This window comes from Pristiophorus japonicus, chromosome 3 (assembly GCF_044704955.1).
Source record: "Pristiophorus japonicus isolate sPriJap1 chromosome 3, sPriJap1.hap1, whole genome shotgun sequence".
Lineage (NCBI taxonomy): Eukaryota > Metazoa > Chordata > Chondrichthyes > Pristiophoridae > Pristiophorus > Pristiophorus japonicus.
In genome coordinates this window covers 221,582,377-221,595,377 of record NC_091979.1, presented here as the reverse complement: position 1 = coordinate 221,595,377, position 13,001 = coordinate 221,582,377, and the positions used below count along the sequence as shown (strand labels likewise).

The 13,001-nt window shown below is 45.1% G+C and overlaps 1 protein-coding gene across 3 annotated transcripts in view; it reads left to right on the top strand.

Moving 5' to 3' along the window:
* LOC139260120 (hexokinase HKDC1-like) overlaps positions 1-13,001 on the top strand; it is a 448,074-nt gene that overhangs the window by 395,406 nt on the left and 39,667 nt on the right. For all 3 annotated transcript variants that reach the window (XM_070876304.1, XM_070876303.1, XM_070876302.1), the window contains one exon: positions 8,416-8,599. In XM_070876304.1, the coding sequence (XP_070732405.1) occupies positions 8,416-8,599 (184 nt within the window). The remainder of the gene's footprint in view (positions 1-8,415; positions 8,600-13,001) is intronic.

Below are 13,001 nucleotides of genomic sequence, written 5' to 3'. Positions count from 1 at the left end.
TTCTATTTTTTCCCGCATCACATACGGCACCGCTCTGGCCTGGTGGTGTACTGGTCTGGCGTCCGGGTTTATGTGAATCACTACCTTGGCCCCCATGAAAGTCCCAATGCCGGGTTGAAATAATGAGTCAAATTTGTCCAGGACCTGTGAGCATAATACTCGCTCCACAGAGGAAATTGCATTGACATCGCCCCATTTCCAGTTCATGACAGCAAGCCAACTCCTCCCCAGTAATGCGGGACCATTCCCTGGGACAATCCAGAGTGGCAACCTGTTCTCCGAATCTTTGTGGGTCACGACTACCGTGGCGCTGCCTAGCACCGGAATGATTTGCTTTGTGTAAGTCCGTAGCTGTGCGTCAATCGGCGATAATTTTGGCCTCCTGGCCTTGGATGCCCACAACTTTTCGAACTGTTTGATACCCATCAGGGACTGGCTAGCACCCGTGTCTAACTCCATTGATACTGGGATGCCATTGAGGAGCACTTTCATCATTATCAGTGGCGTCCTGGTGTATGAACTGTATACATGCTCCACATGAATTCGCTGAACTTCAGCTTCCAGCGATTTCCCCCAGTGTCCATTTCTGCAATTTCTGCAGGTATTTTGCTCATCTCTGCAAACTCCGGCTGAATGCATGCCTCCACGCCTCCAGCATTAGTTGCGGTTTGAAAAAAAAGGTCCCTTGCCAGTCGATCGTCCCTGACTGCCCCTGTTATTGTCCTTGAGTGCACCATTAACAGGTGTTGATGGCCCCATTACTGGCCGCATTGTCCCTTGCAATGGTGTGAATCACTGTTCAGCTTGCCATTGTCTCTGTCGAACTCCCCCTCTGGGTTCGACTACATGTTGGGGCATGCCTGACTGCCCTTGTCTGCCCGGAGAACTGTGTGCTGCTTTAACAATGTTGAATCTCTGCCCCAACCATTCCTTAACACAGTACCTCTCGTCTGTTCTGCTAGTGGCCATGCTCGCGTGGTTTAAATCCCAGTTTCTTGTCAGCATTGATACGTCCTTACTACACAGTATAAATGCACACGAGGCCCATGCTTGAGATAAGGTCAGTCTGTGACCTGTCCTTTATTCCTTAGCACTCAAGTGATGAAGGTGGGTGGAGCTTCCCCTTTTATACCTGAAGGTCCAGGTTAGGAGTGTCTCCCACCTAGTGGTCAGTGTTCTCACGGTGTACAAATTAGGTCAGTTTATACATGGGTTACAATGCTGGTTGAATACATGACAGTTTTGGTCTCCGAATCCCGGGAAGGACATTCTTGCTATTGAGGGAATGCAGTGAAGATTCACCAGACTGATTCCCGGGATGGCAGAACTGACATATGAAGAAAGACTGGATCGACTAGGCTTATATTCACTGGAATTTAGAAGAATGAGAGGGGATCTCATAGAAACATATAAAATTCTGACGAGATTGGACAGGTTAGATGCAGGAAGAATGTTCCCAATGTTGGGAAAGTCCAGAATCAGGGGTCACAGTCTAAGGATAAGAGGTAAGCCATTTAAGACCGAGATGAAGAGAAACTTCTTCACTCAGAGAATTGCGAACCTGTGGAATTCTCTACCACAGAAAGTTGTTGAGGCCAATTCGTTTGATATTTTCAAAAGGGAGTTAGATGTGACCCTTACGGCTAAAGGGATCGAGGGGTATGGAGAGAAAACAGGAATGGGGTACTGAAGTTGCATGATCAGCCATGATCATATTGAATGGTGGTGCAGGTTCGAAGGGCCGAATGGCCCATTCCTGCACCTATTTTCTTTGTTTCTATGTTTGGCTGTTGTGGGAGGCACGAGGGAGATTCACCAGCAGCAAAAAGCCTACTAAGCAGCAAGAACATAGCTGGCACCTAGTTTTTGTCCAACAAATAATACATAACATGGAAGGGATGGAGGAGACCCTGCAGCTGCTAGCCAGAGACACTGGTAGCAGAGGGCTCCCAGTGGTCCCGAAGCACAGCACTGCACCCCAAGGTGCCACAACCCCATTGCCAATGACACGTGAGAGCCAGGAGCAACATCTTGCTTCTGGCTCAGAGCACGTTCCCACCTCGGGACCGTCCTCCCCCGTATCCGTCCAAACAGCAGTTCTGCCATCATCCCCCCCGCCCCCCCAATGAAGCATCGCCTGAGGAACTCCTCGGCCAGGCGGCTTAGAGTCAGGAGGGGAAGGGGAAGGTGTAGAGGTGGGGATGAGAAGTGGGGGTGGGGAGGAAGGGTTGGTTTTTACAGATATACTTATGATTTCAGGCAAATGGTCGGTTTAAATGTTTTTTATTTAACATAACCTTGTTGCGCATTGGCTCAGACAGCTGCACCGTTACATGCTGGTGATTCCTTAACATCAAAGGGTATAATTACACTTAACTTCAATCAACTTAAAGTTTAACTGTCAACAAGGTGATGCATACCATTGATGTATGATGTGCACACCCAGCAGTGTGTCAACCTTGTAAATAACACCAATGTTCTTTCAGGCAAAGCGCTCATTTATGAGCCCCTGACGTAAGAGTCTTGCAACTAGGTAGCCATCACGGGCCATTTCCTGCGGTCTACAGGGGACGGGGGCATGGCTTCGGCATCAGCCTGATTATCTGGCCCAAGGTCATCGTCTACCTCCTCGTCCTTCTCTTCCTCTCTCTCCTGAGGTGGACCGGCAGTCCCTTCTGGCAATTCTTGTTCCCTCCTGATAGCCAAATTGTGCAGCATGCAGCACACCACCACGAATTGAGCTACCTGCTCAGGGTGGTATTGTAGCTCGCCTCCTGAGTAGTCCAGGCGTCTAAACCGCTGCTTAAGCACTCCAATAGTTTTCTCGACAATATTGCGAGTGGATCTGTAGTTCTTGTTGTATCACTTCTCGGCTTCGGTGTGGGTGTCACGCAGGGGGATCATCAGCCAGGTGGCGAGGCCATATCCTTTGTCACCAAGCATCCAGCATTGACCTTGTGGCTGATTGTCAAACAAGTCAGATACAGTGCTCTCATGCAGGATGTGAGCATCATGGATGCTGCCCAGAAATTTAGCATTCACTGCCATAATAATTTGCTGGTGGTCGACAATGAATTGTGAATTCAGGGAGTGGAATCCCTTGTGGCTCCTGAAAACCACTGCATCCTGAAAAGGTGCCCGTATTGCGATGTGCGTACAGTCTATTGCTCCTTGCACCTTGGGGAAGTTAGCAATTCAGTAGAATCCTAAAACCCTCTTAGTCTGAGCCTCCCTGGTCATAGGGAAGCTGATAAAGTCCATCCTGTGTGTGTACTGGGCTTCAATGACCTGTCTAATGCAGCAATGTGTGGCATGCCGAGACATACCGCAAATGTCACCAGCTGAGGCCTGAAAAGAACCTGACATGTAGAACGCCAGTGCCCTCGACGGACAGTACAGTCCTGATGGTGCTGGTAGGTTGCAGATCTCCCCTTATGAGCTGGCATATCTCACTGATAACCTCTTTGTGGCAGCACAGTCTCCAAAGGCAGGTGGTGTCGCATAAGTTGCCTGGTCCTTCTCATCAGTCTGTCACATCTTACATTGGGCATATGATGCTATCGAGCGTACCTTCTGCCATCTTGAGTCTGCAGCATGTAAGTGGTCATCAAGAGAGGGTGAGAAAGGACAGGCCCCATTCCAATAGCTATCTGTTTTCCACCGATTGTTCACAAAGAATGAATGTCCCACTAAGACACCTAGTAAATTCCAATCGTCCACAGTATAATAAGATGTTTGTTCAGATGTTCACATCACCTCCAAAGACCTCCAGAGTACACCTGAAAAGCCTTTTAAATGATGCGACATGTGATTTAGAACATGACGTCCATACCGCTGTGAATAGTTACAGTTAGTTCCACTTTTTCCCAATGTTTTTTTTCAGCGAGCGATACTGTGGACGAGATGTGTGCGAGGTGCTGAAAGTAAGGATGGGCGATATATTGGGCGTTAGTTTCGGCAAATGTGATCTTTACGACAAAAAACAGTGGCCAGGCGGTATTATTAAATCTCGGCGTTAATTACGTGCCAAAAGTAACACTGGCCGATATTATGGGCATTGGGATTGCCCATTCTGATGATGCCGCCCAAAAAACGTGGGTGGGCGGTATTATTTTTTCTCGGCGTTGCGCACATGCGAAAAGTAACGCTCGGTGATAAGTGACCGAGAAATGGGCGTCAGTTTCCATTTTGTGGCTAAATGTGCGATATCTGGGTGTTACACATCATTTCTGCGTTAAAATGGACATTAAGTGGGCGTTATGCCTGCAAAAATAATAGAAAATCTAGCCCCTAGTCTCAGAATAAGGGGACGCCCATTTAAAACTGAGATGAGGAAGAATTTCTTCTCTCTGAGGGTTGTAAATCTGTGGAATTCTTTGCCCCAGAGAGCTGTGGAGGCTGGGACATTGAATATATTTAAGGCGGGGATAGATAGATTTTTGAGTGGTATGGGAATAAAGGGCTTATGGGGAGCGGGCAGGGAAGTGGAACTGAGTCCATGATCAGATCAGCCATGATCTTATTAAATGGCGGAGCAGGCTCGAAGGGTCAAATGGCCAACTCCTGCTCCTATTTCTTGTGTTCTTGTGCCAGTGGAACTGTGCCCCAGCAGGAGAGAGCCCAGTGCCCGTGGAACTGTATATCGAATTCTAGATTGATACAGCACAGGAGGCCATTTGGCCCATAAATGAGTTATCTAATTAGTCCTCCTTCCCTGTTCTTTCCCCAGAGCCCTGCTATTTTCCTCCCTTCAAGTATTAGTCAAATTCCCTTTGGAAAATTACTATTTAATCCGTTTCCACCACCCTTTGAGGCAGTGCATTCCAGATCACAACAACTCGCTGCGTAAAAAAATTCCCCTCATCTCCCCCTCTGGTTCTTTTGCCAATTATCTTAAATGTGTGATCTCTGGTTACCGACACTTCTGCCACTGGAAAAAGTTGTTCTTTATTTACTCTATTAAAACATGATTTTGAACATCTATCAAAGCTCCCCTTAATCTTCTCTGCTCTAAGGATGACAACCCCAGTTTCTCTATTCTCTCTACGTAACTGAAGTCTTTCATCCCTGTTACCATGCTAGTAAATCTCCTGTATAAATGCTCTAAAGCTTTGACATCCTTCCTAAAGTGTGATGCACAGAATTGGGCCACAATACTCAGCTGGGACCTAACCAGTATTAGCAGAAGTGAGTCCACCCGTCCCCGCCCCCCGTGGAAATCTACCCCAGCAGAAGTTAGCACCTCTGGAAAGGAGGGGAAAATAAAATGATATAATAATGAGCTGTGTGTGTACAGAGCTGGGACTATCTGCTAAATGGGGTGGTTTGCTTAACACAGTGGCAACAGGAATTTGGTGAGCATGGGAATTGGGTGCAGAAGGGGAAGGAGGTGTTAAATGCTTTAAACCAAGGGGGCAACTTCCAATAATTTGCCTACCATTGAGGTTAGGCTGACTGGCCTGTAATTACTCGGTCTATCCCTTTTTAAACTGCTCTGACACTGATTTACCTTCAAGTAGCTGTTTCCAGTCTACTATGGCTAAATCACCTTTCAGCTTATCAAAATTGGCTTTTCCCCAATTGAGAACTTTTACTCCTGGTGTATATTTGTCCTTTTCCATAACTACCCTAAAGCTAACTGAATTATGATCACTAGCACCAAAATGCTCTCCCACTGGTAACCCTTCCATCTGCCCAGCTTAATTCCCTAAAACTAAGTCCAGAACCGCCGCCCTTCCTTGTTGGGCTTGCTACATATTGGCTAAAAAAGTTCTCCTGAATGCATGTCAGGAATTCCGCACCCTCTATACCTTTCACACTCATTTTATCCCAGTTAATATTAGGGTAGTTGAAATCCCCTACTATTATTGCCCTATACTTTTTGCACTTCTCAGAAATTTGCCCACATATTTGCTCTTCTATCTCCCTCTGACTGTTTGGGGGTCTATAGTACACTCTCAGCAGTGTGATCGCCCCTTTTTTGTTCTTCAATTTGATCCCTCATTTAATGATCCTTCCAACATAGCATCCCTCCTCACAGCTGTAATTGTTTCTTGAATCAGTACTGCGACCGCCCCCCTCCTTTTTTACCCCCCCTCCCTATCCCGTCTGAAAACCCTGTAACCAGGAATGTTGAGCTGCCACACCTGCCCTTCTTTCAATTATGTCTCAGTAATAGCTATAATATTCTGTATTCTCTGGAGCACAGAATGCTGCCAATATAGCAGTAAAGGAGGAGGAAGTAGCAATATTGGATAGGGTAAAAATAGATAAAGAGGAACTACTCAAAAGATTGGCAGCGCTCAAAATAAAAAGTCACCCTAGGGGTGGAAATTGGGGTTGCACTGGCCACAATCCTTGCATATAGGGATGGTCAGAGGACTGGAGGATTGCAAAGGTTTAAAAAAGGGGAGGGTCGGTAAACCTGGCAAATACAGGCCAGTCAGCCTAACGTTAAAAGGAAATTGATAGAGATGTTCAAAACCATGAGGGTTTTTATAGAGTAAATAAGAAGAAAGAGTTTCCACTAGCAGAAGGGTCAGTAACCAGAGAACACAGATTTACGGTGATTGGCAAAAGAACCAGAGGCGACATGAGGAAACATTTTTTTATGCAGCGAATTGATATGATTTGGAATGCACTGCTTGAAAGGGTGGTGGAAGCAGATTCAATAGTAACATTCAAAAGAGAATTGGATAAATACTTAAAGGAAAAATATTTCATCATCATCATCATCATCATCATAGGCAGTCCTTCGGGATCGAGGAAGACTTGCTTCCACTTTTAGCATGAGTTCTTAAGTGGCTGAACAGTCCAATACGAGAACCACCGTTTCTGTCACAGGTGGGACAGTCGTTGAGGGAAAGGGTGGGTGGGACTGGTTTGCCACACGCTCCTTCCGCTGCCTGCGCTTGATGTCTGCATGCTCTCGGCGACGATACTTGAGGAGCTCAGCGGCCTCCCGAATACACTTCCTCCACTTAGGGTAGTCTATGGCCAGGGACTCCCGGGTGTCAGTGGGGATGTCACACTTTATCAGGGAGGCTTTGAGGGTGTCCTTGTAACGTTTCCTCTGCCCACCTTTGGCTCGTTTGCCCTGGACGAGTTCCGAGTAGAGCGCTTGCTTGAGGAGTCTCGTGTCTGTCATGCGAACACAATGTATATAATTTAATCATTCTAAAGCATCAGCGGCAGCTTAGGATGGAAAGCAGGCTCATGGGGACACAAGTAAAATATTTTCTTATATATAATCAAAAAAAAATTTGCTGGTAAAATTATAAAATGAGGGATAAAATAGATGAGGCATAAAAAATAAATAATATAAAATTAGGATTGTGTATAACATCGAAGAAAGTAGACGACAGGGAAAAAGACAAGCTACAGAAATAAATAATGCAGATGTTGGAGATGTGAAGCAGAAACAGATAATGAACAGCAGGTTAGCCAGCCTTTGCAGAGATAAACAAGTTAATGGGCTCAATTTTCCCCAGTGATTTGCGCCATTTTTTTGGAGCAGGCTGCTTTTTTTGGCCTAAGTTAAAAATCCACAGTTTCCCCAATCAATTTGCACCAGCGTAACTCAGTTAGTTACGATTTTTTTAGGTAAGTTTTTTTTTTCAGCCAAAGGGGGCGTAACCAGCCTGCGCCAATCCTGACCATTTAGGGAACTTTGGCCAGCTGAGAGTTACTCCAGTTCTGCTTAGGCCAGCGTATGTGACCTCTCCAGAAAAACCTTGAGGAGAGTTAAAGATATCGGCGCAGGTAAGGAAATCGGAGGAAGCCCTTCGGCTTGGGCTAGGGGCGGGGAGTGGATGGGGAGTGCACTCGGATTGAGCATGCCCGTCCATTGGAGCGAAGTCAAAAATGTAAGTTATTTTTCCTGCGCATGCGCAGAAGGCCCGGCTTGATTTTTTGGCGCAGACTGCAGGCTCCAGCCTTCGAGGTGACTAAACACGTTGCACGGCTGCTAATTCAATTTACAGATCGGGGAAAGTTTGGACAAATATTTATGGTGCATTTCTGGCCCTAAAAACCCGGCGTAACTCTGGCAATACGCCTGAAAACGGGTTTGGCCAAAATTGAGCCCAATGTTTCTAGTTATACCAGACAGGTGGGTCCCAGGTCTGATCCCAGCTTTATACTGAGGTAGCTGTTCTGAGGGGCACTACCATCAGCACCCTGGGCTAAGGACAATGAGTCAGATTCCTGCCCGCAATCGCTATCTAGTGATGTCTGCTGGAAAGCACTTATGGATGTTGAATGAGAACAGTATCGTGCTCAGCTGTGGTGCCTCTGTCTGTCAAAATAGCATGTCAATACTCACTGGCTAGTCAATATTGTCTAATAGAAATCTCTTGGGTGAGCAAGAGAAGTTTTTGAATCCATGTTATGAACTACTTCTCTGCTTTACAACAGGAACTGGCAGTAATCTCTGCTACATGGAAGAAATGAAGAACATAGAAACAGTGGAAGGAAATGAGGGCAGTATGTGCATCAACACAGAATGGGGAGGATTTGGTGATAATGGGTGCATAGATAACATCAGAACAACCTTTGACAAATTGGTGGACTTCAATTCATTAAATTCTGGGGAACAAAAGTAAGTTAATACTTAATATATCAAATGACATTTATGAATACTTTTGCACAGTATAATTCACACAGTGACTGTGCTCATACATTAATTTCCTGTTGACAACGTTTTGCAATGCCGATTTTTTCCTCTCCTCTCCTGAAAACTCTCACCCTTGCTGGGTATTATGGGTGTAAGGTGCCCTTTAATACCCTTTATGTGTTTGGCTGGAGCTGTGTCATCAGGCTATTGTGTGAGGCATCACATGTGCATCATCAATCAGGGATCGTCAGAAAGTAATCAGGGGCATGATCCATGGCCCGGGACACAGAGACCGCCTGCTGCAACCTAACTCAGCACAGGCCAAGAATTGAAACTGAGAATCATCTTATAGCGCAGAAGGAGGCCATTCGGCACATCCCGCCTGTGTTGGCTCATTGTGAGAGCTATCCAATTAGTCCCACTTCCCCACTCTTTCTCCATATCCCGGCAGTTTTTTCCTTTTCAAGTATTTATCCAATTCACTTTTGAAAGTTGCAATTGAATCTGCTTCCACCACCCTTTCAGGCAGTGCATTCTAGATCATAACAACTCGCTGCGTAAAAATATTTCTCCTCCTCTCCCCTCTGGTCCTTTTGCCAATTATCTTAAACCTGTCTCCCCAGATTACACTCCTGCCAGTGGAAACAGTTTCTCCTTATCTATAATCAAACAGAGTGACTGCTGCCAACGAACCGGAAGCTAATAGAAGCTGCGCAGAAGTATTCTGCACATAACTGTCCGGTCCCAAATTTAAAAACTAATGTTCACCACAACAGACGGAGGAGCTGAGAAGTGCTGAAGCACATCACTAATAAAGTTTCATTAATGTTAAAGATTTCCAATCTAACGTCCCTACCACTGTTACAGGAATCTCCGAATGCTTCTAGTCTCAGAACAGTAATTTGCAAAATATTAACAAACCCAACTACCCATAGGCAAAATAGACAGTGCTGGGACCAAACTAGGCCCCACCTGAAAACTGCAGACTCTGACCAACCACAATTTAGTGCACAAACAAGTGGCTCATACCTGAATAAATTCTACATTTCACACAATTAATAAATTAAACTACAACTGAATAAGGTTTTTTTATCCACTTCTTTATTCCTCATTTTGCGAAGTCCACAACAACAAACAAAAAAACCCACTGGAACTGCACATGCGTAACTACTTCCGGTTCGTTGCCAGCAGTCACGTCCATCAAAACCCACCATGATTTTGAACACCTCTTTTAAACCTCCCCTTAATCTTCTCTACTCTAAGGACAACTCCTCCAGTCCCTCTACATGACTGAAGTCCCTCATCATTCTTGTAAATCTGTTCTGCATCCTCCAAGGCCTTGATGTCCTTCCTAAAGTGTGGTGTCCAGAATTGAGCACAATAATATAGCTGAGGCCTAACCAGTGATTTATAAAGGTTTAGCATAGCCTCCTTACATTTGTACTCTATGCCTGCATTTATAAATCCAAGTATCCTGTATGCTTTATTAACAGCCGTATCAACTTGTCTGGCCACCTTCAAAGATTTGTGTATGTGAAGCCCCCAAATTCCTCAATCAAGTTTGGCAGACATGAGTTGCCTTTCACAAATTTCTACCAAAATTCTCTAGACTCTGGGGAGGTACCAGCGGATTGGAGAGCAGCTAATGTAACGCCTCTGTTTAAAAAAGGGGGCAGGCAAAAGGCAGGTAACTATAGGCCGGTTAGTTTAACATCTGTAGTGGGGAAAATGCTTGAAACTATCATTAAGGAAGAAATAGAGGGACATCTGGATAGGAATAGTGCAATCAAGCAGACGCAGCATGGATTCATGAAAGGGAAATCATGTTTAACTAACTTACTGGAATTCTTTGAGGATATAACGAGCATGGTGGATAGAGGTGTACCGATGGATGTGGTGTATTTAGATTTCCAAAAGGCATTCGATAAGGTGCCACACAAAAGGTTACTGCAGAAGATAAAGGTACGCGGAGTCAGAGGAAATGTATTAGCATGGATCAAGAATTGGCTGGCGAACAGAAAGCAGAGAGTCGGGATAAATGGGTCCTTTTCCGGTTGGAAATCAGTGGTTAGTGGTGTGCCACAGGGATCAGTGCTGGGACCACAACTGTTTACAATATACATAGATGACCTAGAGGAGGGGACAGAGTGTAGTGCAACAAAATTTGCAGATGACACTAAGATTAGTGGGAAAGCGGGTTGTGTAGAGGACTCAGAGAGGCTACAAGGAGATTTGGATAGGTTAAGCGAATGGGCTAGGGTTTGGCAGATGGAATACAATGTCGGAAAGTGTGAGATCATCCACCTTGGGAAAAAAAACAGTAAAAGGGAATATTATTTGAATGGGGAGAAATTACAACATGCTGTGGTGCAGAGGGACCTGGGGGTCCTTGTGCATGAATCCCAAAAGGTTGGTTTGCAGGTGCAGCAGGTGATCAGGAAGGCAAATGGAATGTTGGCCTTCATTGCGAAAGGGATGGAGTACAAAAGCAGGGAGGTGTTGCTGCAACTGTATAAGGTATTGGTAAGGCCGCACCTGGAGTACTGCGTGCAGTTTTGGTCACCTTACTTAAGGAAGGATATACTAGCTTTGGAAGGGGTACAGAGATGATTCACTAGGCTGATTTGAGAAATGAGGGGGTTACCTTATGATGATAGATTGAGTAGACTGGGTCTTTACTCCTTGGAGTTCAGAAGGATGAGGGGTGATCTTATAGAAACATTTAAAATCATGAAAGGGATAGACAAGATAGAGGCAGAGAGGTTGTTTCCATTGGTGGGGGAGACTAGAACTAGGGGGCACAGCCTCAAAATACGGGGGAGCCAATTTAAAACCGAGTTGAGAAAGAATTTCTTCTCCCAGAGGGTTGTGAATCTGTGGAATTCTCTGCCCAGGGAAGCAGTTGAGGCTGGCTCATTGAATGTTTTCAAGTCAAAGATAGATAGATTTTTAAGCAATAAGGGAATTAAGGGTTACAGAGAGAGGGCGGGTAAGTGGAGCTGAGTCCACGACCAGATCAGCCATGATATTATTGAATGGCGGAGCAGGCTCGAGGGGCTAGTTGGCCTACTCCTGTTCCTAATTCTTATGTTCTTATGTTCTTAAATCCGTGTTGGCTGTCATTAATTAACCCATGTTGTTCCAAGTGACAGTGAATGCTGTCCAGATTATCTTCCGGAATGTATGGCTAAGTCTTGCACTGGCTGGTGGTTTTACACACCATCAGCAGGGTTAATAGACCATTCCTCCTTCAGGAAACAATGGAATTTATTTTAAAAGCATATCGATGGATGGGCCAAAACCAGGCAAAATCTTTAATAATCAATTAAACTTCATGAGGAATTGCAAGTTCAGGTTTAAGATAGGTCTCTGGTGTGGGAACCCAGAACAAGGTTACACGATCTTGGAGCTAGACCAGTTAGGTGTGAAATCAGTAAGCACTTTTCACAATGTTAAAGGTGCTACATAAATTCAAGTTGTTGTTGTTGAAAGGGGAGTGGAAATCTAGAACTCTCTTCTCCAAAAGTCTGTGGATGCTGGATCAATTGAAATTTTCAAGACCGACATCAATATATTGTAATTAGGTAAGGATATCATAAATGGAGTCGAGATACAGATCAACCATGATCTAATTTAATGGTGGAACATGCTCGAGGAACTGAATAGCCTATGTTCCAATGTCTCAGTCAGAGCCTTGTAATGTCTACAACGTAATAAAGTCAAAGGGTGATTTTATTTTGCTGTGAATCTTTTACTGTATCTCACAGTATAAAGTGCTAATTGTAGAGACCAGGTAACTCTAAGAGACAGTGAGACCTTTTAGACATTCTGCATAACACACATTGGTTTCTGCTTCTATTGGACAGAAGGTAGGTGGGAGGGAGCTCACTGGCCACACGATAAAAGCAGTCAGAGGCTCAAACCATTTTTATGGCTGGGCCTTATTTGAATTCCATTGGCAAATTGCTTGCACACTCCAGGCAGCTCTCCAATTGGAGCAGCTGGGAAATGTGGAGGTTCCTCTGAGTAGCCTAACCAGTCTAGGTAGGTTGGGGTGATAGAGGGAAGGCATGCCCAGGGTAGGCTGCAGTGGTTTGGGGGGGGATTTTTTAAATTTGAGTTTTTGGATGGCCAATGCTCAGGACATTCTATCCCTTGCACCAATGGGCAGAGAGAGCACTGCACAAGTCTGCCATTGATGTTCCAAAATTGCATTGGAACCTGACCAGTGGAAACAACCTCTCTGCCTCGATCTTGTCTATCCCTTTCATTATTTTAAATGTTTCTATAAGATCACCCCTCATCCTTCTGAACTCCAACGAGTAAAGACCAAGTCTGTTCAATCTATCATCATAAAGTAACCCTCTCATCTCCGGAATCAGTCAAG